We start from the raw sequence: 26,256 nt of genomic DNA on the forward strand, positions 1-26,256 counted from the left end.
ATGCTACAAATCAAAAATAGGGGGACTATTTTGTGGTTTTATGTTTTCCAATGACCCTGTTGGTTTGACGGAGGCGGAGAAGATCAGGGTTTGTCCGGATTTTGGTGGAAAGGTCTGTTTAATTCCGCTTTCATTGGGGTGTCCATTGAAGTCAGCATTACTGCATTAAGCTCCCTGGTCTGTATGAGACGCCCTTTTCATCACAAACCACACACATGCTCAGCAGAGCCTGCAACCCCCCACCCCCAAACCCCCTTTCAATTCAAGTATTGTCTTTCACAGCATTACAACTGTATCATTCCACTCCCAACAACAAAGACCAAAAACTTCTAATCCTATAGCAGTCTGCGTGTGTGTGTTCTTTGAAGCAATGCTAATGGAGCCTGAGAAGCATTAAAGTGACCCCGACTGTAACAAAAGAGTTAATAATCTGTTTAGAAAACAATCAGATCCATGGCCAGTAGAAAAGCCCCCCCACCAAGTCTTTCTGTAATGAGCAGGAGGAGAAAATGGGCCTTTTCTCCGCAGGAATTTTGTTCAACATTGTCTTTTTCTTCCATCTTCAGCCAATGATGGAAAGCTTTTAAGCCGCAGCCCTCACCTGCAGTCAACATATAGAAAAACAGGTGAATTTCACAAGACCAGACAGCCACAAATCATTCAGTATCAGTCACATCAATTTGAAATGAGCCCCATGGACCTCAGAGGAGCTGCTAACAAACAGACAGACTCGCCCAATAACGGCTAATGGAGACTTATGGGGTAAATATTGAACTGATGACTGTCGGCTCAAACTGCCGTTGATATAATAGCTGATAGGAACCATTAAGAAATGATATGTGGATGCAGCTGTACGGAAAACACAGGAACTCTGACCCAACAGCTGAACGCATCACCACAGGCTGGCGGCTCATCCGTCATGCTTCAGAAGGATGCATCTGTTTTAACATCAGGTCAGGGCTGAACCTATCACTGCTTATCTCTGCTGTCAGATGGGTGAGGATAAGATTTTCCTCATTGCCTGCTGCTTGCCAGCCCTCCACCTGCCCAGGAATATGACACCCAAGCCTGCCTGGACTTTTTAGTCATTCAACAAACCAAGGGAATGAAGAAGTGCTGCACTTTGGTTTTTGCTTTTTTTTTAATAGAGTTAACTGTTACTAAAGTTTAGACGATCTGGTTTTCACAGCGTCATGTCTGGTCAGCAAAGATCTAGTGAGAGAAAAAGTTGAATCTTGTGTGAGCATCATCCAAACAGACTGGACTCTAGTGTGATAAGGACATCAGGGAGCTGCTGTCTTCCACACCTGTACTATTATGACCCGAGCAAACCTGTTTCTCTAAATAAAACTTGTTGCTCTGGTGGGTTTAGAAAAGACATAAATATAGTCACTGAAAGCTTTTGAAGGGCCTATACCATGCTATTATTAATCCTTCTAGTAAACAATATCCATGTATGCTGTGGTTCTACACTAACCAACACCCCCACCCTCGCACACACAATTTGACCATATCCTTTTGTGTTCCCTATTGAAATTTGGCCATTTTACACCAAAAATGCATGAATTTTGTAAACTCGTATTACAGGGGGGTCAAAGTCAGTCGGCCTGAATCCAAAACACACTTTAGGCTGTGGGCCAAACAAGATAAACACTTAGTGAACACATTAAGCTAAACTTTAACCTTTAAACCTAAACTTTTAGAACATAAACATCAATAAAAACAGGCAAAAATGTCTCTCCATAAAATATGAACTTGCTGCAGAACAAAACAAACAAGACCAGGAAATATTATTACTTAGAAATCAAATCATTTGGTTTTCTTTGCTCTTTTGTCAGTTTTTTAGAGCCGGACTCCTGCATCATTTTTATCAATAAATTAATTTCTTGGTGTGTGACGTCCTGTGTGTCTCTCTGTGAAACGAATCAGAGGGATTTGATTTTTTAAAAACCTGTTATTGGGAAAAAACATTTTTAGGTCTTATGAAACATTAAAAACTAAATCATAGCAATAATCACTGGGATTACTCCAAAAAGATGAAGTGCAGCTGTTTTCCTGCTTTACCTGCTGTGTTTATGTCAAATACTGACACCAACTTAACCACAGGCAGACACAAAAAATACACTTATATGTTAAATAAAGACACGTCATCAAAATCTCCACAATAGTTGATAAAGAATGACTTTATTAGCATGAGCTGAGTGATTTAAAGGCACGCTTTTCTCTCTTTGTGGGTTCCGCCCTTTTCATGTCATCAGCCTAGAGTCGCCTCAGCACGCCTCATCCACGAAAACAAACAACATCCAAACTTTTGAAAAGATGGATGTGCATATAGCAGGAAAGCGTTTTGCCGATCACCGTCAGCTCCGTGGGTGTTTGTGTTAGCCTGGGGGCGGGGCTGGCGGCACAGAGTTCCGCACTTATCTACGTCAGCTCGTTTTCGAGGGTCGGGAGGGGCTGGTGCTCAGAGAGCAGGTTTTTAGAGGAATACTCAGAAATGGATCAAAATAATGCTTTGGGGTTTCTTTTAGAGGGCAATGAACATTACAATACTCTTAAAAGCTGAAAATTTTGATTTTGCACAATACAGGCCTTTAAATATTCTCACCACCATTTTGGGTAAAACTTTAAAAAGTTATTTGGTTTCCAACACAAACACACTTATATTGAAGACAGAGAAGTGTCAGAGGCCCAGAAACCATCATCAGATGGTTGGGGTTATAAAACGTGAGCATTACTGTGAGGAAACAGCAGAAAGTAATGCCGTGTACTCAGCAGCCCAGCAGAGAGTCCTTTAGTGCTCTGCCTGTGATTCCTGCCTGCTGGACTCAACATTGGAAGCAGATCGTTCAGGTTATTACCGTTTATTTTCTTATGTCATAAAGAGACATTTTTTTTAGGGCCCTTTGATATTTGGGGCTTTCTTCACTCACCTTTCTGAAAACCAGTGGGGAGGAAACGGCGGTGAGAGTGGATTGTGGGACTTTATTTGAATATTTCCTGCAGTAAGTTATTCCTTTGTCTGGGCTGAGCTAATAGCAGGGAATGGGATTCAAATGGAGTCAAGCTGCCTCCTGAGATCCCTCAATCCACCATGGCAGAAAAAAGAGCTGTGAGGCCAGTCTAAATATTTGGTAGTCTTAGCAGGTTGCTGTCAAAAGCAACACACACACAAACACACACGCACGGCGAATGCACAAGCAGGCTGAGACTGTGAAGTTGAATGGCAGAGCTCAAAGCTTCCCTCCTCCTCCTCCCTCCCGCCTCTTTCTCTCTAAACCGCCAAATTCACCCCCCCCCCTCCCCCGTTCTCCAGCTCAGAGGAATTCATTAACTGCCTCTCCACAGAGACACTATGGAAATCAGCAGCTACAAAGGCCGAAAGGAGGGAGGAGGGACGGGGGGCAGTGCTGAATGGGGGGATATTATCCTATTAGGTGGTGATGTGTCTGCTTCCTTCTCCTGTCATGAGAGAAACCTTCATTTTAAGTGAGGAACGAGGCAGACAGAGAGAGAGGGGCGCTCCAACGCTGCGCTTTCATCCAGCTGAAATGGAGAGTCCCCTGGCTCCATTTACCTTGGCAATGAGGACGAAGCCGCCCTCCGTGAATGCCATTTAAAATGCCATGGAGATGAAGCATCCGCTCTCCTCCGCGCGTGACGCACACACACGCAGCGGCGGCGGGAGCGCGTCCTAATGTGTGTTTAGGAAAACAGCTTTGAGGTTCAGGAGTAAAGCCCTCCTGGTGCTAGAAAGAGACGAAAAGGAGCATCACTTAGCCAGAGTGGCTTTAAGCACTGTAATTAAATCACTAAGACTCACACACGCACACATGCGCGCGCACACGCACCTCCCTTCCTCACTTTCAGCTCAGCCAAGCTCATCATCAGGGGCTCAGAGTGTGAAATGATGAATCTGTATTTGTATGGATGCAGTAATTACACAGCTAACCTCCGAGGGGGCCCAGGAGGGCCACGGGGCCTCCTCCGAGCAGGGTGCGGGGGTCCTCAACCTCATTAGCACTGCCCAACCGTGTGCGTGACGGGAGGGGTGAAGGGGGAGAAGCAGTCTTATGCTGGATCTTCCACTCATTCTCAGTTTTCGCCCCGCATCCCTGACGCTCCTCAGTCACTGTGACCCCCCCAACACAGGAGGCTCCTCCTAACGCGTCCACCAGAGGGGGAATAACCCCGAAACACCCAAACGCTCCATGTCATCAAAAACAGGGGTGTCATCTTCCTGGTGTGTTTGCCAAATACCAGATCACATGACCTGTTGCTCCGCAGACCCCCGCAGCACAGGAGACCCGCGCGAACCAATGCACTAATCGCCTGCCCCGGGCATAGGAGGAGCTTGGCGCTTAAGTAGGCTGCCAATCAGCCCATCAGCTCCACATGCAGGAGCTCCCGCGGCCGCGCGCTCGTATCACTCCGCAGCGGAGGTGCCAAACTGCGGCTGAGACGCGACAGAGAGGAGAAGCTTTCTGAAAAAGAAGGGCAAATCTTCAACTTTTACCCCCCTATCCGTTCCTTCAGAGGATTCCCACTGCCCCCCCACCCCAACACCCCCTCCCTCAACTCCTTGCTGTTGACTTCAGGGGAGATCTACTGCGCGCCTCCTCCGGACATGTCCTTCCCTCAGCTGGGCTACCCCCCGTTCCTCAGCGCCTCTCATGAAATGTACGGGAGCGAGCGGCCGGCTTCAGCCCGCGAGGCAGCCACGGAGGGAGGCGTGGGCTCCCCCGCAGCGGCGGCGGCCGTGAGCTCCATGCTGGGGGTGTACGGGAGCCCGTGGGCTCAGAGTTACAGTGCCTTCCTGCCGTACAGCGGAGCCGCAGACCTCGCGCTCTTGTCCCAGATGGTAAGAGCGGGTGCTCGTTGGGGGACGCGGTGAGAGAGGGACGTAATGCAGCCTTTGCCAAAGTGATGGCTTTTGAAAATGATTATCAATTTATGAATAACACTAATATATATTAGATATTAACCCCCCCCCCAAAGAATTTCCCCCCCAAAAAGTTTATCTTAGTATTTAAATATTTTCTTTGTTATTTTTCAACAGTAAACAGAGAATTTATCAATTTGCATAGAAAATCCAAGTTACCAATTTAGAAGCAAAGTTGGCTTAAATATGTAAAGAATTAAAAATTCATCCAATGAAAAATATGAAATTTGGCCAAATCATAAATTTAAATGAGCGTAAAACGTTTAACGTAAAACAATGTTTTTATTTTGAACCTGACCCCTTTTTTCTTTCTTGATCTCTTTTGGAAAAACTTGCTGAACATTTTCCTTCCTTCTCCACAGCAGGGCTCTCAGTACGAGCTGAAGGACACGGGCTCCCACGCGACCCTGCCGGTCCACGCCGCGCAGAGCTTCTACCCGTACGGCCAGTATCCGTACGGAGACCCCTCCAGAGCCAAAACGGCCACCAGGGAGACCACCAGCACCCTGAAGGCCTGGCTGCAGGAGCACCAGAAGAACCCCTACCCCACCAAAGGGGAGAAGATCATGCTGGCGATCATCACGAGGATGACGCTCACGCAGGTAGGAATTCTTCGGAGATGTCAGGTTTTTTATCCACCTTTTTAACGGCAGTTGTGTTTTTACACGTAGAGGTGACATTGTTGACGTGACTCTTCAGATGTTAGTTTTTACCATCAGTTGCTGTTAAACCATTTTCTGTCATTTTCAATCACGCGCTCACATTTTTCCTCAGGTCTCCACGTGGTTTGCAAACGCCCGCAGGCGCCTGAAGAAGGAGAACAAAGTGACTTGGGGCCGCAGCGCCGAGGACCGGGACGGCCGCATCTTCAGCAGCGACAACGAGGACGAGCACGAGCACGGCAAAAACGGCAGCGACGGAGAAGACGAAGAGGAGATCGACCTGGAAACTGTCGATATAGAGCGACCAGAGGAGCAGCGAGCGGAGGAGCAGAGCTCCGACAGGGGAACGGCGGAGGCCGGCCTGCCGGTGGGAGGGCGGGCCTCGGAGAGCATCAGGACGCTTTCTGCAGAGGGCCAGAGGGGAGTGCACGCGGCGCAGCCTCTCCCGCCCGCAGTCAAACTTGCAGCGGACCATTCCCCCAGCGCACAGGAGTGTCAGAGGCCCCCCCAAAACAAACCTAAAATCTGGTCTTTGGCTGAGACCGCTACGACCCCCGACAGCTTGCACAAGTCCTCCTCAGCGGCCTTGGCGCATCACGCGGCTTTGGCCTCCCCCGCCCACCCTGCCTTATTGCCGGCTCATGGAATATATACGTGTCAGATTGGCAAGCTACACAACTGGGCCAACACGGCTTTGCTGAATGCCAACTCGATTTTGAACATGAGATCCCTCCTGGGAGGGGCGCCTGGCGCCCACCTGTCTCTCCAAGGCGCGGTGCCGGCCGCGCGTCATGACGCACGGCCTGCAGCGGCCGCTGCGGGAAACTCTGGGACGGAGGACGAAAGCGACGCAGAGTCGACAGGAAGCTTCAGTCCAAAAAGAGACGGTATATTCTTCATTTCCTTTTCTTCTACAATAAACTTTCGATTTTCAACGACAAACAAACAATTTGTGAACCGAAAAAAACAACAACCGAAGTTTGGTAAATTCTCATGCAACATTTTCAGATGAGGAGAGCGACCACGGGCCTGACCCCCTGAAGTCTCCATTTCAGCTGATCACTGACAGGTAATATCGAGCCAATACCTCTTTAGTGAATTCCATTCGTTTTTCTTAAATGTGAATAAAGATTTACCACGGTTATAGAATAAAATTAATGCCGTTTTTTTAATGAATTTTATTTTGTATTAATCCGTTTCAGACCAAATATTCTTCTACGAGCTGAGCAGAATAAAGACGTGAAGCTCAGACCTTTAGTTGCCATACACGCACTTTTGGAATCAGAGGAAGACACTAAAAACCTGAAAACGGCTGAGCTGTGTCACACCTGACTGCTCCTCACACACACGCACGTGCGCACTCCTCATTACCTTTACCATTTAAATACCCTCGTTATTTATTCATGCCCTCACAGTCAGTGGAGCCTCAGCGGCATCCTGGGAATTGAAGTGAAGCGTAAATACAAACAAACAATTAGGCTAAAGTAGTTTTTAATTACATCATTTTCAGAAAAAGAATATTTGCTGGAGGCAAAGAATTGCGATTTTTGACATCATCTAAAGTAAATGGATTTAAAAATCCAACCTTACTATTTTTTTCTCCTCAGGTCTCATCACGGAGCCGCATCACAGCGAGTCCTCGCAACAACGTTATGAGGAGATCCAACACATCCTAAAACATTGGAAAAAGGTTTTATTCAGAGGAGAACGTTCCATGGCGGATATTTTTCTGTCGTTTGTATCACCGTTTAGATGAGGACCCAGCTTTGCTCACATCTCTCCTTCATGTTTTCTGTTTTGATCTTTTGCTCATTTCTTGTGAACTCTCTGAAATTGTAAATACAGGCTATGAATTTGTCTTTAAGAAATCTATTTTTTGGAAAATAAATAAATGTCAATATAGTCCTTTATAATTGTAAATGTGGCATTTATTGGATTTAACTGGTTACATGTTAGTTCATTTCTGGAATTTATTCTGTCAGCCAACAAACCCGAGCTTTGCCTTCGAACAGCGCGCTTGTTTTATTGTTCTTAAGCCAATTTTACAGGTTTTCATTTTTTATTAGAGCTCCCGAGCAAATGTCTGTAGAAACGACTGAGTTCCCCGGTTCGAGCGTGTCCAGGGCGCATCGAAAGGAGCGGAAACGGACAGGAGGCTTGCGGAACCGACAGCTCCGTTCAGTCTGCGTGCTGCGTTCACGTCCACTAGTGAGCAACCGTTTTTTCCACGACACGTTTAGCTGACAGAATCCCGGGTGGCGTGTTTGGTGGGGCGGCCTGCGCTCGCGGCCCCGTTCTCCAGCATGAACCGTTTTCAAAGGAAACTTTCAATCCACGGCGTTTCTGACGCTGCGCAGCAGAAGTGGAAGCGTTTCCGCTCCTGCGCTCTCGGGCCCGGCTTTCATGTTGGATTACTGCCCCTCGGTGCCACCTCTGCAATATGGATCAGACGGGTAGGAAAGGCCATCGGCCAGTGTGGGGCCGGCGCAGGGGGGTGGCAGTCAAAGGCTGTAGACAGAGAGGAGGGGGTCTGAGCGGGGTGGGGAACCCGCAACCATCCTCACCCAAAGGATCTAAAGAGGCTTTAAACTGGAAAAGGAAGAAAAGCTCAGTTTTCTGTTTGAGCTCTGAGGTCTGTTGCTCGGTGAGCTAAATTGAAAAAGTGAAACAGTTGTTTACTGCGGAGGCTCTTCAGCTGATGACTTATTAAAAAGAAGAGAAGTGATTTTTAAAAGAACTGGTTTTGCTCCAATTTGTGACTAAAAATTCTCAAATGTTTGAAACGTGGACTGTAAATTCTCTGTAGGTTTTTGAACAGAGCTTCACTTTGTGGAAGAGTTTTGGGATCATCAGCTTTTCCCTTCAGCTGGATTCATTCCCATATAAAAACAGATCTCTGAAGGCTTCCTGGTGAAGTGCTGCCAGCTTCTTCCCTTCACCTGATAGTGGGATAAGGAAAACTGAAAATGCTCGGCAGAACCTCTTTAAACACGGATGCGTCTGAATTAGACAGATTATAAATTAAGAGCTTTAAGGAGCAAAATGTCAACAGATCGGTTTAAACACTTGCATTTACATGCATAACATTTCCAGACATTTGTCTCTCTCAAAGTAAATCAGTCTGATTATTTGTATGTGACAGTGATTGTATTTATCCTGTCTTGCTGGAATGTAAATTACAAGACACTCATTTGTTTTCTCCACTTCTGCTTTAGCTTGAATTAGACAAACAAAGGCTAAAGTGTTGATTGGGTGCTTCTGCAGAGCTGGCACAGATGCCACTTTTGGGAGGAGCCAGACCTTAATGTGAGATAAGAGTCAGCTGACTGTTGTTTTGCTGAGAAATGCTTTGCCATGTGTGTAAGCTGTGTGTGCAGAGAGAGAAAAGTGTCTCATTGGTTAGAAAACAAAGAACAGGATGAGCCTTTTGAGTGGAGTGAGATGCAGCAGTTAGAGTTGTCATTAAAGTGAGAACGACATGGAAGGAGGCCAAACACTCCAGGCCATTTTCCCTTCCACTGCCAGCTCTGGGGGACTGCCATCAGCGGCGCTGAGCAGAATATCAGCCACGCTTCCTCCCACAAATGCTCAAAAACCTTCGGCTCTCATCCCATCCTGCAGGTCTGCTTTCAAGCACTCAAACAATATGTTCTTCTCTCAAAGCTGGACATTGGTGAGCCGAGCACGATGGAGCAGAAAACAACTTCAAAAGGTTTCAGGGAACAGTATGTCCAGAATGGGTTTACTTCTGAAAGGAGAGGGAAAAGCCGGCCAGTCCAAGTTCTGCTGCAAACTTCCTTTTCTAGTTTGGGTGCGTGTAGGATGACTGTTCCCCAAATGTTTCGGATGCTTTAAAGTCAGCTCCCCCTCTTTGAACATTCCAAGTTCACAGATTTCTGAAAAGCTTGAAAAAAACATTTGAAAGAGTTTGAAAGGTGCTTTACAGGTAAAGAGAGCCTGTAAACCATTGCAGTTTGGATCGCATATGCAGACACGCTACCTGTATATGAGTGTTGTTGAGGGAAGCAAAGAGCTCTGAGCTGAAGACAATCAGTAGTTGTTGGAATGAAACGAGCCAGACTGTCTGCAGAGAAGCAGGGTTTTTCTGGTATTTTGGAGCTTTTGTTATTTCGGTTGAGCTCCTTCTATACGTAGCAGTGGAAGGATGGGAGGGGAAGACTGGAGTCAGCTTCACATAGCCTATATGTCCAGACTGCAAAGGCAATCTGTATTGTTTTCACAGGTGTGAGCACCAGACGGGTTTGTTGAGGAATGAAGCTCCGCCCTCTGCATGTTTCAGGTATTTAAAGTAACATTAAATGAAGTAGAAAAATGGAGCAAAAACCCTCTTCATCCCTCAGACATCAGATGCTCACCAACCACTAGAAAAACACAGTTTTGGAGGATAGAATTCCCCAAAACGCTTCATGCTTTTCTGCTTGTAGTAAACATCTGGGGTCTGCATTGACCTCTGTAGCACTCTTTGCTAACTGACCCCTCAGAGCGCAGTGACTCCAACTCCTAGTGTACAGCAGCTGTAAGGTGGTCACTCGCTGCCTGCTAAGGAATCAAATTGCATCCTTTAAGACCATCTTCCTCCTAGATCAATCCTTGCTTTGTCTGCTTGGGCATTATATCTAATGCAAACTCCTGAACTCATATTAGGAGGTATCACACACACACAGCCACAGCAATCACCACGTTGTGGATTAGACTGGTTGCCAGCTTGCTCAAAGCTGATCATCAATCAGAAAATCATCACATTCAGGTCAAGACAGAAAACTCGTGAATGCCGCAACACTGGAGACAGGAGGGCATCTTCACTCCTGGTGTTGATATTAAATTATGGTGATTGTTGAGTTTTCATCATCAGGAGATCAATGATGCACCCCTCCCTTTTTGTCGTTGTGAACAACACATTGCTGGAAATCTCCTGATCACTTTGGTTTGAAGTTTGGGATGTAGTCTCTGATTGGAGAAGCAGACAGAGTCTTCTGCTGGAGACCTTGCATCATTTATACATCCTCATTGTGGCTTCTTTGAGGTGCACGAGCCCCTAAAACACTCCTCAGTAACAGTCTGTACAACTTCACTGGACTCCAACACGGGTTATTTAATGGGTTCTAATCCCCTCTAAAGAGCTGGATTATGAGAGGGTTTTGGTTCGGTCCCACTGTTCTTTTCTGTCAGCATCCAACTCTCCATAGATACTGGTCGTCTCTGCTTCTCCATCATCTTGATGGGACTCCATGTGTCATGCTCCTAATCCCTCCACCTATCTTTATTCCCTCATGCCTGAGGGTTCCCAACAGCCTGAATAGATTTGTTTAAGGCCCCAGTGGATGAGAGGAACAAACATGTATCCTTCCCTCTTGTGAGGATTTTTCCTCTTTCCAGGTTCTCCACATGGGGGTGAAATGTATGCAGCCCCCCTTTCTTTCTTCTCCCTTTACTAGCCCTTTTACTTTCTCTGCTTCTCCACCATGTAGGGATAATCAGGCTTATGTAAAGGCGACGTGCTCTTTTGACAGTCATCAGCTCATTATTGATCCAATCAAGCCCAAATCCGCCATTGTTCCCCCCTCAAAGTGTCTCAAATCCGCTTGTGCTGGGGATAGAAGCTGCACTCTTTATCCTGCCAATCACTCATGACATTCCTGCCAATGTTGCCATGGCCTGGGGTCATAGGTCATGAAAACAGAGAGCATGAGCTGACTTGGAAAGAATGGTTGAACATTAAAGGAAGGGCCTTCTTCTCAACTGGCCTATTGGGCATCCAACTCAGGGGGTAAATGTAGACAAGTTCAGACTCTATAGCCCCGCCGAGAGGTCCAGCCGGACAGAGGGGGACATGGACAGGGGGGCACAGGGGCACACCAAGGAGAGAAAGCAGTCAATGGAAAAGAAACAGGGTGAGAGAACTATGCAAGGAAAGGAAGGGCGAAGGAAGGAGGGTCAGGGAGGCACAATTTTTGATTGCCACATGGCATCCCAAGGGTTTCAGAGGAAGACACCGAACGTCTTTGTGAATCAGAAAATATTTTAACATTTTTTATGTTTTTTCCACAAATAATGCAGTGCTCATTTGAGTCCCTGAAACTCCTCTCTTTGCTTTGATATCTAGAAGAACGTTTCCCAAAAAAAGACTGAGCCTGATGCAACACAGAACTTTTAGAGTCCTGCTTAGGCCCGAGACTTTGAAACTGGGTATTTTTGTGAGGACCAACCCCAATTTAAAGTTGTAGATCTTTTTCTCAATCCTTGCACTTAAAGTCAATTTAATGATTTACATATTGGTTCTGGGGATAATATTACAATAAAACTTGTTTCGGGTTAGGCAGAAGGTTGTGTTGGTAAGGATTACAGAATTAGTTCTGATCTTTTCCTGTGTGATTGGGAACTTTGGCTACGTTCATACTGCAGGGCTTAATGCTTAATTCCGATTTTTTGAAAAAGGTCGATTTTTAAATTTTTATTTATTTATTTATTTAATGCAAGGTCTTTCACATTTCCAATTAAATGCAAACTTTTGTGATCACCTGTGTGAACGTGAAATGACCCAGAAGTGACCCGCATGCGCAGAAGTGTACTCAACGGTGAACAACGTCACTAGTTTGCAGAAGTAGCTAACGTTAACAATGGATGTTAACAATGGGCAGCGCATTCATGTTGTGTGTTAAGGAGTAAGGAGAATGATAATAAAAGAAGGTTTCCCCCAGAATAAATGCTATTGATTCTTTATTAACTCGCTCTGGAGAATCTGAGGGTCAGAACAGAGAAGTGAACCCTGGAGGAGGATCCGCCTTCTGCCCTGGAGAAGATCTCCACCGCGCTTCTTACCACGGTTGGAAAGGAAAAGTCATCGCAGTAAATGTTCAACACCACGCTCGGCCATTTAGCTGGACATTTTTCCAAAAACCGCCCGGTTGCGATAAGAGTCCTGGAGTTTGGCCTGAATAGAGCTGTCACCCCAAATAGTAATCAAATCTGTGACCTCGCTTCCCTTCCACTGACTGGTCTCAGCAGCATCGTCCACCATGGTTGATGTTTGTGTTCTCGTTCCCGCCTACTTCAACACAGAATGATGACGTTTGTAGCGTATCGATGACGTACGGGTCGGATTCATGTGGCCGGGCCGTTCAGACGGAGGTCGCATTTCAAAAGATCGGATGCGTATTGGATTCAGGACCACATACCCAAGTGGCCTGGGTCGCATTTGAAAAGATGGGATCTGTATCGTTCAGACTGTCATGAAAAGACGGGTCACATCGGGGCAAAAAATCAGAATTGGGTCGTTTCAGCCTGCAGTGTGAACGTAGCCTTTGTTGGAACAGATAGTAAAGCAAAGGAATATCTTTTCCTAGCTGAGATACAAATGGTTCAGAGAAAACATGGTCAAAGTTTAAATTAGTGTTTTGTCTGGACTCTACAAGCGGAAGAAATCGAGAAATGTCCTAAAAATGATTGTGCAGATCTTTATTTTCAAATGGAAATGTACCCCCCAGTGACAGGAGACGTATGCATGTCACAGCAGAATAAGTAGGACACAGGGTTAAATCTGTTGTAATGTTATCAAAAGAATAATTTTCTGTACTTAGTGTATACATAAGTGAGTAAATGTTTATCTTAGACGGATATCATAGGGAATTTACGCCATTCACCGTTCCTCCATAGGGATTAGTGGGATTAAGTATGAAAACTCATGGGTAATTCAACAAGCTTCACAATGTAGAGTTTACCCAGTGTTGCTGCTTAGGCTGCTTTTATTGTGGGGTTGCAGCTGCAAGTATCTCACAGACAAACAGCAAACATTGTCACTTCCTTTTCAAGACAACAAATTTAATATACAGGAAAAATACACACAACTAATGTCATGGGGGGCGGTATTTTCTATTGTAACCCTTTTCATGGGGATAATCTGAGGGAAGACGCTTAGGATAGAGGCAGGGTTAGTGTTTGGTTGTTCGCATGGATGGATTCTTTCAGCCGTTTTGAAACCATCTTTATTCGCTGGTTTGGAGTAGCACAGCAACTTAATACAGAGCACTGCTGTGAAAGTACAGAGTGGCCTCAGGACTCACTGCGTCTTTGTTCACAGTCCATAATAGAAACAATGATGTTTTAAAGAAAAACCACAGAAAATTACACTATGAGCAATAATGTCTGGATCTGTTTTGTGTTTGTAAAACTCAGAAAAAGCTCAAAAAAGCCTGCTATAGGTCACATGTTTAACATTGGACCATCCTTTGGTAATAAAATCAGGAAAATACTGAGTCTTAAAAGCTCATTTAAGACGAACTAAGACAATAACGTGTCCATTATAGAAAATGTTGTTTTTCAGTCTAATTGCATTGTCAATGGTTTCCTGGGTGGCCTCAAATTTTGAAACACAGAAATTTCCTGCCTTTTTTTTTATTCTTGGAGTCTCAGCAGTTTCGATTTATGTCGCAAAGGTAATACATGAATGAAGTCATGGAAGCACAGAAAGCAGGATAACTACCGTCCTTTGGAGAAACTGATAATCCAGTCTTTCATGATCTAGGTTCTTTGAGTCCAAATAGATCAACTAATGCAGGAAAAAGGAAGAAGATGTTCCACAGAAGTGTTCCAGCTGATGAAAATAAATAAATAAATAAAAGTTAGCAGAAAGGTTTCACATTCAGCCATTTCCTTCCCCTTTTTATCAGAATTTACTACCAACAAAAGTTCAGTATGTGCCATTGACTTAAATACCAAATATAAAATAAACATACATTTTTAATATAAATGTTAAATTTAAATGCTATAAATGTAGATTTTTCACTATCCAATGTTTGTCCCACTTCATAGATTTTTGGGATGGGGGAGTGATCAGCTCGATGTGACGGGGTGACAGACAAACTTTATTTTACAGTTTTCAGATTACAGTTCCGCTTTCAACACAATAATCCCGGACAGACTATGCGATAAATTGCTCACTCTTGCCCCCCCCACATGCAATTGGACCAACAACTTCCTCACTCCGATCACAGACTGTAAGACTTGGCCCCCAACTCTCCTCCACCTGCACACTGAGCATCGGCGCCCCACAGGGCTGTGTGCTAAGCCCCCTGCTGTACTGCCTCTACACGCATGACTGCAGTCCAGCCCACAACAACAACAGCATCGTCAAATTTGCTGACAACACCACAGTGGTCGGACTCATCCCGAGGGGGGATAAATCTAACTACAGAGGCGGTCCTGAAGCTAAAAACCTGGTCCTCAGAGAACAACTTCACCCTGAACTCCAGCAAAACCAGGGAGATCAGCGTCAATTTCAGGAAGCATGGCGCGGACCCAACCCCCCTCCTTATTAATGGGGAGCACGTGGAGAGGGTCCACACCTTCAGGTTCCTCGGTATCATCACCTCTGCCAACCTCTTCTGGACAGCCAACACCACTGCCATCATCGAGAAGGCTCAGCAGCGTCTGCACTTCCTGAAGGTCCTCAGGAAGAACAACATCAGCACCAACCTGCTGCTGACCTTCTACCAGTCATCCATCCAGAGCCTGCTCACAGACTGCATAACAGCTTGGTTCAGCAGCTGCACGGTCGCGGATAAGGAGAGACTGCAGAGATTCGTGGAAACGGCTCAGAAAATCATTGGGTGCCCGCTCCCCACCCTGACGGACATATACTCTGCGCGCTGCATCGCTAGGGCTCAGAACATCATCAAGGACAGTTCACACCCAGGCTCAGACCTGTTCAACCTGCTGCCCTCTGGGAGGCGCTACTGAGGCATCAGAAGCAAAACGGACAGACTCAAGAACAGCTTCTTTCCAAAGGCAATAACCATCCTCAATTCCAAAATGCACTGATAAAATCCATATTCCTGTTTACTTACTCTGTCCACAGTGTCAACACTCTACCTCCCTGCTACCTCTTGCACATCTGACATGTTTACAAACAATTTTTCACGCAATTTTGCACACTAATTTCGGACATTCTTCATTACAGTTTATATTTGTACACTTGTATATACTGATCAGTTTGTTTGATATTGTTTTTTGTTGTTCCTTGCTATTCTTGCACTGTAATGGTGATGTTTAATCTCATTGTACAAGGGAAAATGACAATACAGTGATCCCTTGATTATCGCGGGGGTTACGTTCCAAATAGAACCCGTGATAAGCAAAACCCGTGAAGTAGAAACCTTTATTTTTTTACAATTATTATACAATGAAATTCACTATTATACATTGAAAAGAAAGAACAAACCATTTAACAGGCTAAATCAATTGTTTTTTTAACAAATAAAAGTACTTTAGAAACGTTTTTCAACAAATAACTTCTGTAGTGTGCTGTCAAATAATAATTTCAATCATCGATAAGAACAGAAGGCTTTAAATTGCGGAGATTAGCCCCGCCCACCGCGACCCGAGTGGATTAAACGGAGGAAAATTTAAAATGATTATGAAAAAAATAAAAAAGTACAGTGGGACAGATAGTGACTCCGGTCTTCTTTTTCACTGCTCTTCATACTGAGCCGCTGCATCCTCTGCAGCGTTTTTTCCTTCTGAAGCCCGCGGTGCAGCTGCAGGTGTGTTTGTTCGGGAGAGGAACATAGTGATAGGCAGTTGTTGTCGCTCTTTTTTCTTCTTTGCTAAAGATCCTTATACACGGACATGCCACCATCGATTATGTTGGAGAACTGTAATGAACGGCTCATCAAAGGGTCCCATTCTTGAGCTACTCGCTGAGTGACTTTTTAGCCAATCAGAATGCAGAACACAATGCACAATCCAAATCCGTGAAGTAGCGAAACCGTGAAAAGTAAACCGTGATATAGCAAGGGATCACTGTAAAGCAAATCTAATCGAAATCTAATCTTATTTAGTGTTTTCCTCATGATACTGTCACTGTGTTCAGTGTTTCTTACTTATTGGAGCCAAAACAAAAAAAAAACCTTTTCAGTGTGGCATCAATGTCAACATTCTGTGGGTATAAAAAGCGGATTTAGCCAGTAAGTCATTCCAAGTTCATCATTCAAACTGCCATGAACAAACGTCACGTCTTTTAACGGACCAGCAGCGCCACCTGGCCATACGGCCTTCAGGTGGGTAGCAGGCAGTCAGGTGTTACAGCTGATGTTCGTGAGTCTCAAAGTGTCATCAGCAGCCTTGAATGAAGACACAGAACTACTGGCAGAGTTTGTGACAGACCCAGGAGTGGAGCCCCGCCAGTGACGGACCACAACCATGACCAGAACCTAAGGACCTCAGACATGGTTTGGTAAACGCCACACAGCTGTAGTCCCCATTTACCAGATGTCAAGGGAGCTGGGGTTTCTAGACAAACTATTGGCAACCAACTCCTCCACTTTGACCTGAATTTAGGTGACTCCGCTGACGCCAAGACACCGCCGTGAATGTTTGCAGTGGACACAAGACCATGTGACCTTGACAAAGCAGCAATGGTCTACCGTTCTGTTCACTGATGTGTGTCGGGTCATGTTGCACAGAAATAATGGTCGTCAGTTTTGCTGGAGAAGGCGAGGTAAGCGAAAAGTCGAGGTCAACATGGTCCCCAGGGTTGGCTGATGCCTGTCCAAATGCAACAGTCTGGGCAGGTCCAGGTCCTTTCCTCAGAGACATCATAGAACCACCATCATCCCCCAATTCTACCAGCACACACCTGCTTTCTGTTCATGGATGATAACACTTCACCACTTGGTGCCAGAATTGCCACAGCTGAACTTCAGAAAGTGGGAGTGACTAATGTGGATTGGCCAGCAATGACCCCTGACCTGAACCCCAGCGGTCTGCAACCTTCAACACTAAAAGAGCCATTTTGGTTAAATTCTTACCAACCGCAACCGAGCAGGAGCCATAAAGTCTTACTTCACCCTTTAGAAAATCAAGACACTGATTTGTATTTATGCTATTGTTACTATGGTGCTAAAAAATGAATACACTGTTGTTTTGGGCAATAAGAAAACAAAGTAAATAGCATTTATTTTTCCAAAATATGAAACCGTTTATAACTTTTGACCGAGGTCCACATGACTTCCTTTCAAAATGACACATCCTGCGTGACATAGGATAATCTCAATGCGTTTTATGAGACCCTTTGTGGTGCATCTCAGCTAGGAATTTGTAAATCTAACTATCCACAATTAATTCAGAGCTAATTCACCGTACTTTTTGACCCATAAGACCAACTTAAAATCCCTGAATTTGCTCAAAAATAGAAAATCTGATGTATAATCCTGTGCGACTTAATTCTGGTTGTTTCTGTGGTAAATGGCACAAAAAAAATCTGTTTTAGCTCAACTTGTGAAATGTACTGTGCTTCAGATATTTGAATAGACTTTGAGTTAGTTTACTTTATTTTTTATTTATTTCTACTTACTTACTTTTTACTTCACATTTACTTTTTATAATAAAAACCGTTTTATTTTACCTTAACCAGAGTGCCACAATGTAGGGGTTAAAGAGCCTCATGTGGCTCCGGAGCCTCAGGTTGCAGATCCCTGCCATAGAGCATGTCTGAGACCAGATGAGGCAGAGACTGGATGATCATACTCCACTCCCAAGTGACCTCGCAGAACAGCATGTGGCAAAGGGGAACACATTGCCAAAGAACATCACGAGGACCATGAGACGTCACTGTCAAGCTGCTATGGTGGCAAATGGTGAAAATACCTGCTATTGACATAGTCAGTTTCTGTTATTTATGGGTATCTTTATAATTTTACTAATTTTTGGGATAAGAAATGTCAAACTAATGAAAATGGAGTTTCTTTTCATTCATTATTACTAATACCAAAGGAAACCTTTCTGTATTTCATTAATATGTAGACCAAAGGAAAAGCACTCATGTTAATGACATAATTCCAACACATCACGAGGAGTGTAAATGTTAAAACAAAAATTTCTTTCAAATATTTGTTAAATCTAAATGTAAAATCTAAACTGTTGGAAAATCAGATCAAGATAAATCATGTAATTAAATGGTTACAGTAGAACAGGGTGGGATTTTACAAGTTCACTTCCGTCTACTCCCTTTGAAGCAAGCTTTTCAACAACTAATTATCCTAAGTTTGATGCGTCTTTGAATGAATGTATGAATGCTTATTGTATTGTTTTGTGCTTTATTCCGTGATTGCTTGAAATAAACCATTTCAAATCAAATCAAAATCAAATCAAAACTATGCAAAATGTGCTAATTTGAGCACCCCCATCAAAGGAGTCTTTAATGACCCATTCCAAGAAGAGTACAGGGCTGGTTTGTTTTCAAGCAAATAAAACTGCTGAACAACATGGCTGCTCTCATCACAGTTTCTACAGTCATCTACACTTTTCTCCACCCATTCCAACCTGCCTGCTTTCACTTCATCATATCTTTTCTACACCTTTCATTACTCTGGACTGTTGACCCTAGATACTTCAAAGCCTGCACCTACTTTATCTCTTCTCCCTGTTACCTCACTCTTCCACTTGTGTTTCTCTCATTCACACACATGTACTCCCTCTTGCTCTTCTTTCCAGGGCAAACCTCCACCTCTCTAGCTTCTCCTCCACCTGTTCTCTGCTCTCACTACAAATCACAACATCATCTGCAAACATCATAGTCCATGGTGATTCCTGTCTAACCTCATCTATCATCCTGTCCATCACCATTGCAAACAGACTTAGGTAGATCTGGTCCCTGATGTAATCCCACATCCACCTTGAACTCCTGTGTCACCCCTACAGCACACCTCAGCACTGTCTTACGGCCCTAATCCATGTCCTGTACTGCTCTAACATACTTTTCTGTCACTCCAGACTTCCTCATACAATGGACACCCTATCTCCTCATCAACTTTCTTTCCCGATGACACATCAAGTAAACTCCTACATGTCTACCTGATTACACTAACTGTAGTTTTGCAGTCATCCTGACCTCCTGATCCCGGTATGGATATCATAGGCCGGATTCAAATGTTTGGTGTGGCAAAGATTTTACGTCGGATTCCCTTCCCTCTGTATTTATCTGGGCTTGGGACTGGCACATTGAGACCCTGACTTTGCCCCCCTTGTGGCTACATTAAATGGATGGATGGATGGATGGATACTTTTGATGACATGTCAGCGAGAGGATTTTGATGGCAGGGGAAATCAACAACCTAATAATGCTCATTCCTACCCTCCGGGTGTCAGGGTTCATTACTAAAGGAACGTCTCAGTCCCTTTGCAGTCAGCTGCAGTGGGGGATAACTGCTGTCCGTGATGAATCTAAGTTTGGTCAACATCCTACCCTCACCCATCTCCTCCACAGAGTCCAGCGAGCTGCCCAGGATAGACCGTATCCCCGAGAAGCAGGTAGGGCCCCTTTTCTGGGCAACCCAATTTTTCCATCGTTGCTCCCAGCAACTAGAGCAGGGGTCCCCAAACTGCGGCCCAAGGGCCGTACCCGGCCGGCCCACCCATTTGACCCAGCACCGTGAATGATACCAGAGAGAGACCCTGTATATAAAAAAAAAACAAAAAAAAAACGCCTCTCTCACCCTCCGCGGGTGGTTTCTCCTCCAAGCTCGGGTCCTCTACCAGAGGCCTGGGAGCTTGAGGGTCCTACGCAGTATCTTAGCTGTTCCTAGCACTGCGCTTTTCTGGACTGAGAGGTCTGAAGTCTTTCCAGGTATCTGTTGTAGCCACTCCTCCAGCTTGGGGGTTACTGCCCCAAGTGCTCCAATTACCACAGGCACCACTGTCACCTTCACTTTCCAGGCTTTCTCCAGTTCTTGTCTGAGTCCCTGGTATTTCTCCAGTTTCTCATGTTCCTTCTTCCTGATGTTCCCATCGCTTGGCACTGCCACATCCACCACAACGGCTTTCCTCTGTTCTTTATCCACCACTACAATGTCTGGTTGGTTCGCCATTACCATCCTATCAGTCTGGATCTGGAAGTCCCACAGGATCTTTGCCCTCTCATTCTCTACAACCTTCGGAGGTGTTTCCCATTTTGACCTTGGGGTTTCCAGTTCATATTCTGCACACATGTTCCTGTATATTATTCCAGCCACTTGATTGTGGCGCTCCATGTATGCTTTCCCTGCCAGCATCTTACACCCTGCAGTTATGTGCTGGATTGTTTCAGACGCTTCTTTGCACAGCCTACACCTTGGGTCTTGTCTGGTGTGGTAGATCTGAGCCTCTATTGCTCTGGTGCTCAGGGCTTGTTCCTGGGCTGCCAGGATGAGCGCTTCGGTGCTGTCCTGTAGGCCAGCCCTTTCTAGCCATTGGTAGGACTTCTTGATATCAGCCACTTCAGTTATGGTCCGGTGGTACATCCCATGCAGGGGTTTGTCCTCCCATGAGGATCTGTCCTCCAGCACTGTATCCTCTGTTCTCCATTGCCTGAGACATTCACTGAGCACACTGTCAGTTGGGGCCTTGAGCTTGATGTATTCATGGATCTTGGATGTTTCATCCTGGATAGTGGCTTCTACGCTCACTAGTCCTCGCTCTCCTTCCTTGCGGCTAGCATACAGTCTCAGGGTGCTGGATTTGGGATGGAACCCTCCATGCATGGTGAGGAGCTTTCGTGTTTTAACATCCGTGGTCTGTATCTCTTCCTTTGGCCATCTTATTATTCCTGCAGGGTATCTGATAACGGGCAGTGCGTAGCTGTTTATTGCCCGGGTCTTATTTTTGCCATTGAGCTGGCTTCTCAGGACTTGCCTTACTCGTTGGAGGTATTTAGCTGTTGCAGCTTTCCTTGTTGCCTGCTCCAGGTTGCCATTTGCCTGCAGGATTCCAAGGTACTTGTAACTGTCCTCGATGTCTGCTATTGTTCCTTCTGGGAGTGAGACCCCTTCTGTGTGGACTACCCTGCCTCTCTTTGTCACCATCCGGCTGCATTTCTCGAGCCCGAATGACATCCCAATGTCAGTACTGTAGATCCTGGTGGTGTGGATCAGGGAGTCAATGTCACGCTCGCTCTTAGCATATAGCTTGATGTCATCCATGTAGAGGACGTGACTGATGTTGGCCCCATTTCTGAGTCGGTATCCATAGCCAGTCTTGGTGATTATTTGACTGAGGGGGTTCAGACCTATGCAAAACAGCAGTGGGGACAGAGCATCACCTTGGTATATCCCACATTTGATGGACACTTGTGCAAGTGGCTTCCCATTGGCTTCAAGGGTGGTTTTCCACAGCTTCATTGAGTTTCCTATGAAGGCTCTTAGAGTCCTGTTGATGTTGTACAGCTCCAAGCATTCAGTGATCCATGTGTGTGGCATTGAGTCATAGGCCTTCTTGTAATCAATCCAGGCTGTGCACAGGTTGGTGTGTCGTGACTTGCAGTCTTGAGCGACTATTCTGTCGACCAGGAGTTGGTGTTTGGCTCCTCTGGAGTCTCTACCAATGCCTTTCTGTGTGTTACTCATGAATTGATCCATGTGCCTATTTATCTTTGTTGCAATGATGCCTGACATGAGCTTCCATGTTGTGGACAGACAGGTAATTGGCCGGTAGTTGGATGGGACTGCACCCTTTGAGGGATCCTTCTGGATCAGGATTGTTCGCCCTTCCGTTAGCCATTCGGGGTGAGTCCCATCCCTTAGCAGCTGGTTCATTTGTGCTGCCAGGCGCTCGTGGAGTGCGGTAAGCTTCTTTAGCCAGTAGGCATGTATCATGTCAGGGCCCGGTGCTGTCCAGTTCTTCATACCTGAGACTCTTTCTTGGATGTCTGCCACTGTGATGGTTACTGGATTCTGTTCAGGGAGGTTGCTATGTTCTTTTCTCAGAGAGACCAGCCACTGGGCATTGCTGTTATGTGCTGTCTCTTTCTCCCATATACTTTTCCAGTACTGTTCAGTTTCTAGCCTTGGTGGGTCTGCTCGGCTGTTTTGACCCTGCCACTGAGCGTACACTTTTGCAGGTTGAGTTGCGAAGAGCCTGTTTATTCGTCTGGCTTCATTGTCTCTTGTGTACCTCTTTAGGCGGCTGCTCAAGGCTAGGAGCCTTTGTTTGGCAGTTTCCAGTGCTTCAGGTATGGACATCTGGCTGTATCTCTTAGGTACTTGCTTTCTCATTGTACCTCTTTGAGCCTTTGTCAGCTTACTCACATCTTTCCGAGTTGCCTTGATTTTGGCCTCTTACCGTTGCTTCCATGGTGGGTATGTTTTTCTCCCATGGTTGCTCTTATAGCCAATCATCTCAAGGATCACTGCTGCTGAAGTGTAAACCAGTTCATTGGTTTCTGTAATGTTTGTGGTAGGAATTGCCCTCAATGCTTCATTCACAGTTTCCAGTAGACTTTCAGGTACATCACTTAACCGTTGTAGTTGGTGTCGGGGTTGCCTAGTGTTCATTGTAGACATGATCTTGTCTTTCAGGTCAATTGCTGCCTCGCTCAGCGTAATTGTGGTTGTTGGGGCTGTGTATCCAATCTCAGGGTGGGAGTGTGGCATAACCTCCTCTCTGACCTGTTGTTCTGGCTCTCCTGTGGCATTGTATTGTATCGCTTCAATCTCAAGTTGTGATAGGAGTTGCCGTTTGTGGATGTTAGAGCACTGAGCTAACAGTTGTTTGGCAGTTAGCCTTGATTGTGGGTTTCGAAGCATCCATTCATTCCACATTCTCTGCATGTAACCCCTCTGGGTGGGATTACTTGAGGAGTAGCATTCTAACAGAACCTTGTTCTCACATCTAGTCCATTTCCGCCCTCAATTGCATTTGTGAAAACACTTCAAACCTCTAAAAAAAGTGAACATTTTTTGGTGAAAGTCAGAAACAGTGTTGGTGCTTTATAAATATATATCCATTGTGCTATCCTAGGCACTTTAACATTGGGAGTTGGGTCATCTAGACCCACTAGACAGAGCGCTGAACCTTTTTTCTTCAATGATTTGTGATCTTCACTGGTGTCCATGGATTACATGAAATCCTCTTTACCTTTATCCACCTTTGTCATGGTAGGGAGAACACATCAATGGTCATCTTGATACAAGGGTTAAAAGGGTTAAAAGGAAAGAACACAAAAACCTGAGGAGACTGCTCACATAAGTCATTTAAGAGATTCTGCTCTTAGACCTGAAGTTGAACATTTACTTAAGATTGTGAATGGACAACTGAAGCTTTATTTCTTTGGAAAAACCACGTAGATTAATTTGGTTATTCATTTTCTAAAATACTGTCACTATATATTTAGGCACCTCTGCGACTGTCACACTTTTTCTGTTTCAAACTGACCCTGACCCCCGATCAGAGAATGTTCACGTCCTGTGGCCCTAGCTAGAAAAGTTTGGGGAGCCCTGAAGTACAGCCTGGTCCTCTGGCTCACCGTACCCTGGCCCTGTCTGGGCCTCTGCTGGTCGCTGGCGTCCATCTACCCAGTTAGGTGGTTGGTTTCTGCTGTTTTCCCCTGTTTGTCCTCTGCAGGGCTGGTGGGCAGGTTGCACAGGTGTGCAGTGCGGGCTAGCCATGGGTGGTCCTGGCCTACCTCTGGGGGTGGGGGCTCGTGACTCCCGGGCGGTGGGATGTCTCTTATCTGGGCCCATCTACCCCATCTCTAACATCACACTCTCTTCTTTTGTCTGTCCCGTCCAACAAGGAATTCATACAAATATAATGATCATAAATAAAGCTTAGCCCTAAATACAAAATGGGTTTATACAAATATACACTCAGTCTGTCTGAAATTCCATAAACCCATGTTGTAACACTAAAATCTGTCCAACACCAGAGGCCTTCAGCTCTGATCTGCTTGCTCAGCTGTTGGACAGGACAAGTTTAAAAAAAAAAAAACAGTCCTGCGCACAAACCAGAATTGTATTTCTGATGAGCTACTGTGCATAAAATGGGGCGGCCGTGGTGCAGCGGTAGGGCGGTCGACCCATGATCGTAAGTTTGCAGGTTCGATTCCCGCCTGCACGCCCATGAGTCGAAGCGTCCTTGGGCAAGACACTGAACCCCACCTTGCCCCTGGTGGTAGGCGGGCGCCTGTGTTTGGGAGCGGAGCGGCCACCAGTGTGTGAATGTGTGTGTGACTGTAAAGCGCTTTGTCCTTGTAGGAGTGGGACTTTCAATTAAATTGTATTATATAGCCCACTATTTACAACAATAGTCATCTCAATACACTTCATGCTGGTGATTGTGTAATAAACATGAATCATAAAGAACATAAAGTCATAGAATTCAATAGCTGATTGCTAAACCAAAGTAGGGGTGGGTAGAGGGGAGTGTTGTCAGTAGTCTTTGGGTACAGTTGTGGATAGACTGCAGTGTAGGCAGGATCTGGACGTCCTTTGAAAATATTCCTGTGGTTGCAATGGGATCAGATCATCCCTTGAAATTTGTGTGGTGTAAGGGTCAGGTCGGGTGTGGATGGGTTGAGATGCAGTTAGGATCTGGAGCAGCCTACTAGCAACCAATTGTTATCTGTATTAAATTTAATTCAAACCTGTTAACAGTAAGTTAAATGTTCTCTGAATACTAGCTAGTCTGATAATAAGCTTGTCCACAGAGGAATGTTTTCAGTCTAACTTTGAATGTAGAAACTGAGTCGGCCTCTCTTACATGAGCTTGGATTTTATTCCATAAAACAGGGACTTGGTGGCTAAACGCTCTACCTCCAACTATACTTTTACTAATTCTAGGAACCACAAGCAGTCCTGCATTTTGCGAGCGAAGTGTTCTCATTGGATGGTAAGGGACCATGAGGTCCTTAATATAGGACGGGGCCATTCCATGTAAGGCCTTATAGGTTAACAGGAGGATCTTGAACTTGATTCTGGAATCAACTGGGATCCAGTGAAGTGAAACTAACACAGGAGTGATGTGATCTCTTCTGCTAGTTCCAGCTAACAATCTAGCTGCTGCATTCTGAACAAGCTGGAGACTTCTTAAGGAACTCTTAGGACACGCTGCTAACAAGGAGTTACAGTAATCCAGCCTCGACGTAACAAATGCATGGATGAGTTTTTCAGCATCACTCTTAGAAAGTATATTTCTGATCTTAGCAATATTCCGCAGGTGAAAAAAGGCAGTTCTACACGCCTGAGATATGTGAGCCTTAAATGATAAATCCTGGTCAAATAAAACCCCAAGGTTTCTAACTGTGGAATTGGGGGCTATACTTATGCCATCCAGGGAGACTATCTGAGCAGACAGAGCATCTCTGAGGTTTTTAGGACCAAGTATAATGACCTCAGTTTTTTCTGGGTTCAAGAGGAGGTCATTAATTGTCATCCAGGTCTTGATGTCTCTGATGCAGGCGTTCAGTTTCTCTATATTTTCATTCTGGTCAGGCTTCATGGATAAATACAACTGCGTATCGTCGCCATAACAATGAAAATTAATGCTGTGTTTCCTGATTATGTTTCCTAGGGGTAGCATATAAAGCATAAACAGCATGGGTCCTAAAACTGAGCCCTGTGGGACTCCGTAGTTGACTCGAGTGCACTGAGAGGAATGTCCATTTACATTAACGAACTGATACCTATGGGACAGATAGGATTTAAACCACTGGAGAGCAGATCCTCTGATCCCTATGTCCTGCTCTAATCTATGGAGTAAAATACCGTGGTCGATAGTGTCAAAGGCAGCACTGAGGTCTAACAGGACCAGAATAGAAAGTAGTCCCTTTTCTGAGGCCAACAACAAGTCATTAGAGACTCTAACTAGTGAGCTCACAGAATGCAA

General features: G+C 45.2%; 2 protein-coding genes across 2 annotated transcripts in view; both read left to right on the forward strand.

Annotated features, from left to right (window-relative positions):
- The first annotated feature begins 4,396 nt into the window (after window positions 1–4,396).
- Window positions 4,397–7,524, forward strand: irx1b (iroquois homeobox 1b). Its single transcript, XM_023960290.2, has 5 exons — window positions 4,397–4,861; window positions 5,308–5,544; window positions 5,717–6,491; window positions 6,613–6,673; window positions 7,212–7,524. Exons 1-5 carry the CDS (start codon window positions 4,628–4,630, stop codon window positions 7,258–7,260), a joined length of 1,356 nt encoding a protein of 451 aa, XP_023816058.1. The 5' UTR covers window positions 4,397–4,627; the 3' UTR covers window positions 7,261–7,524.
- Window positions 7,525–7,759: 235 nt separating this feature from the next.
- The window catches only part of irx4b (iroquois homeobox 4b), a 35,907-nt gene continuing 17,410 nt past the window's right edge, over window positions 7,760–26,256 (forward strand). The window contains exon 1 of the mRNA XM_078954524.1: window positions 7,760–8,057. Coding sequence (XP_078810650.1) covers window positions 7,908–8,057 — 150 coding nt within the window. The 5' untranslated portion in view covers window positions 7,760–7,907. The remainder of the gene's footprint in view (window positions 8,058–26,256) is intronic.

This window comes from Oryzias latipes, chromosome 11 (genome assembly GCF_053564925.1).
Source record: "Oryzias latipes strain Hd-rR chromosome 11, Olatipes_Hd-rR_3.1".
Taxonomy (NCBI): domain Eukaryota; kingdom Metazoa; phylum Chordata; class Actinopteri; order Beloniformes; family Adrianichthyidae; genus Oryzias; species Oryzias latipes.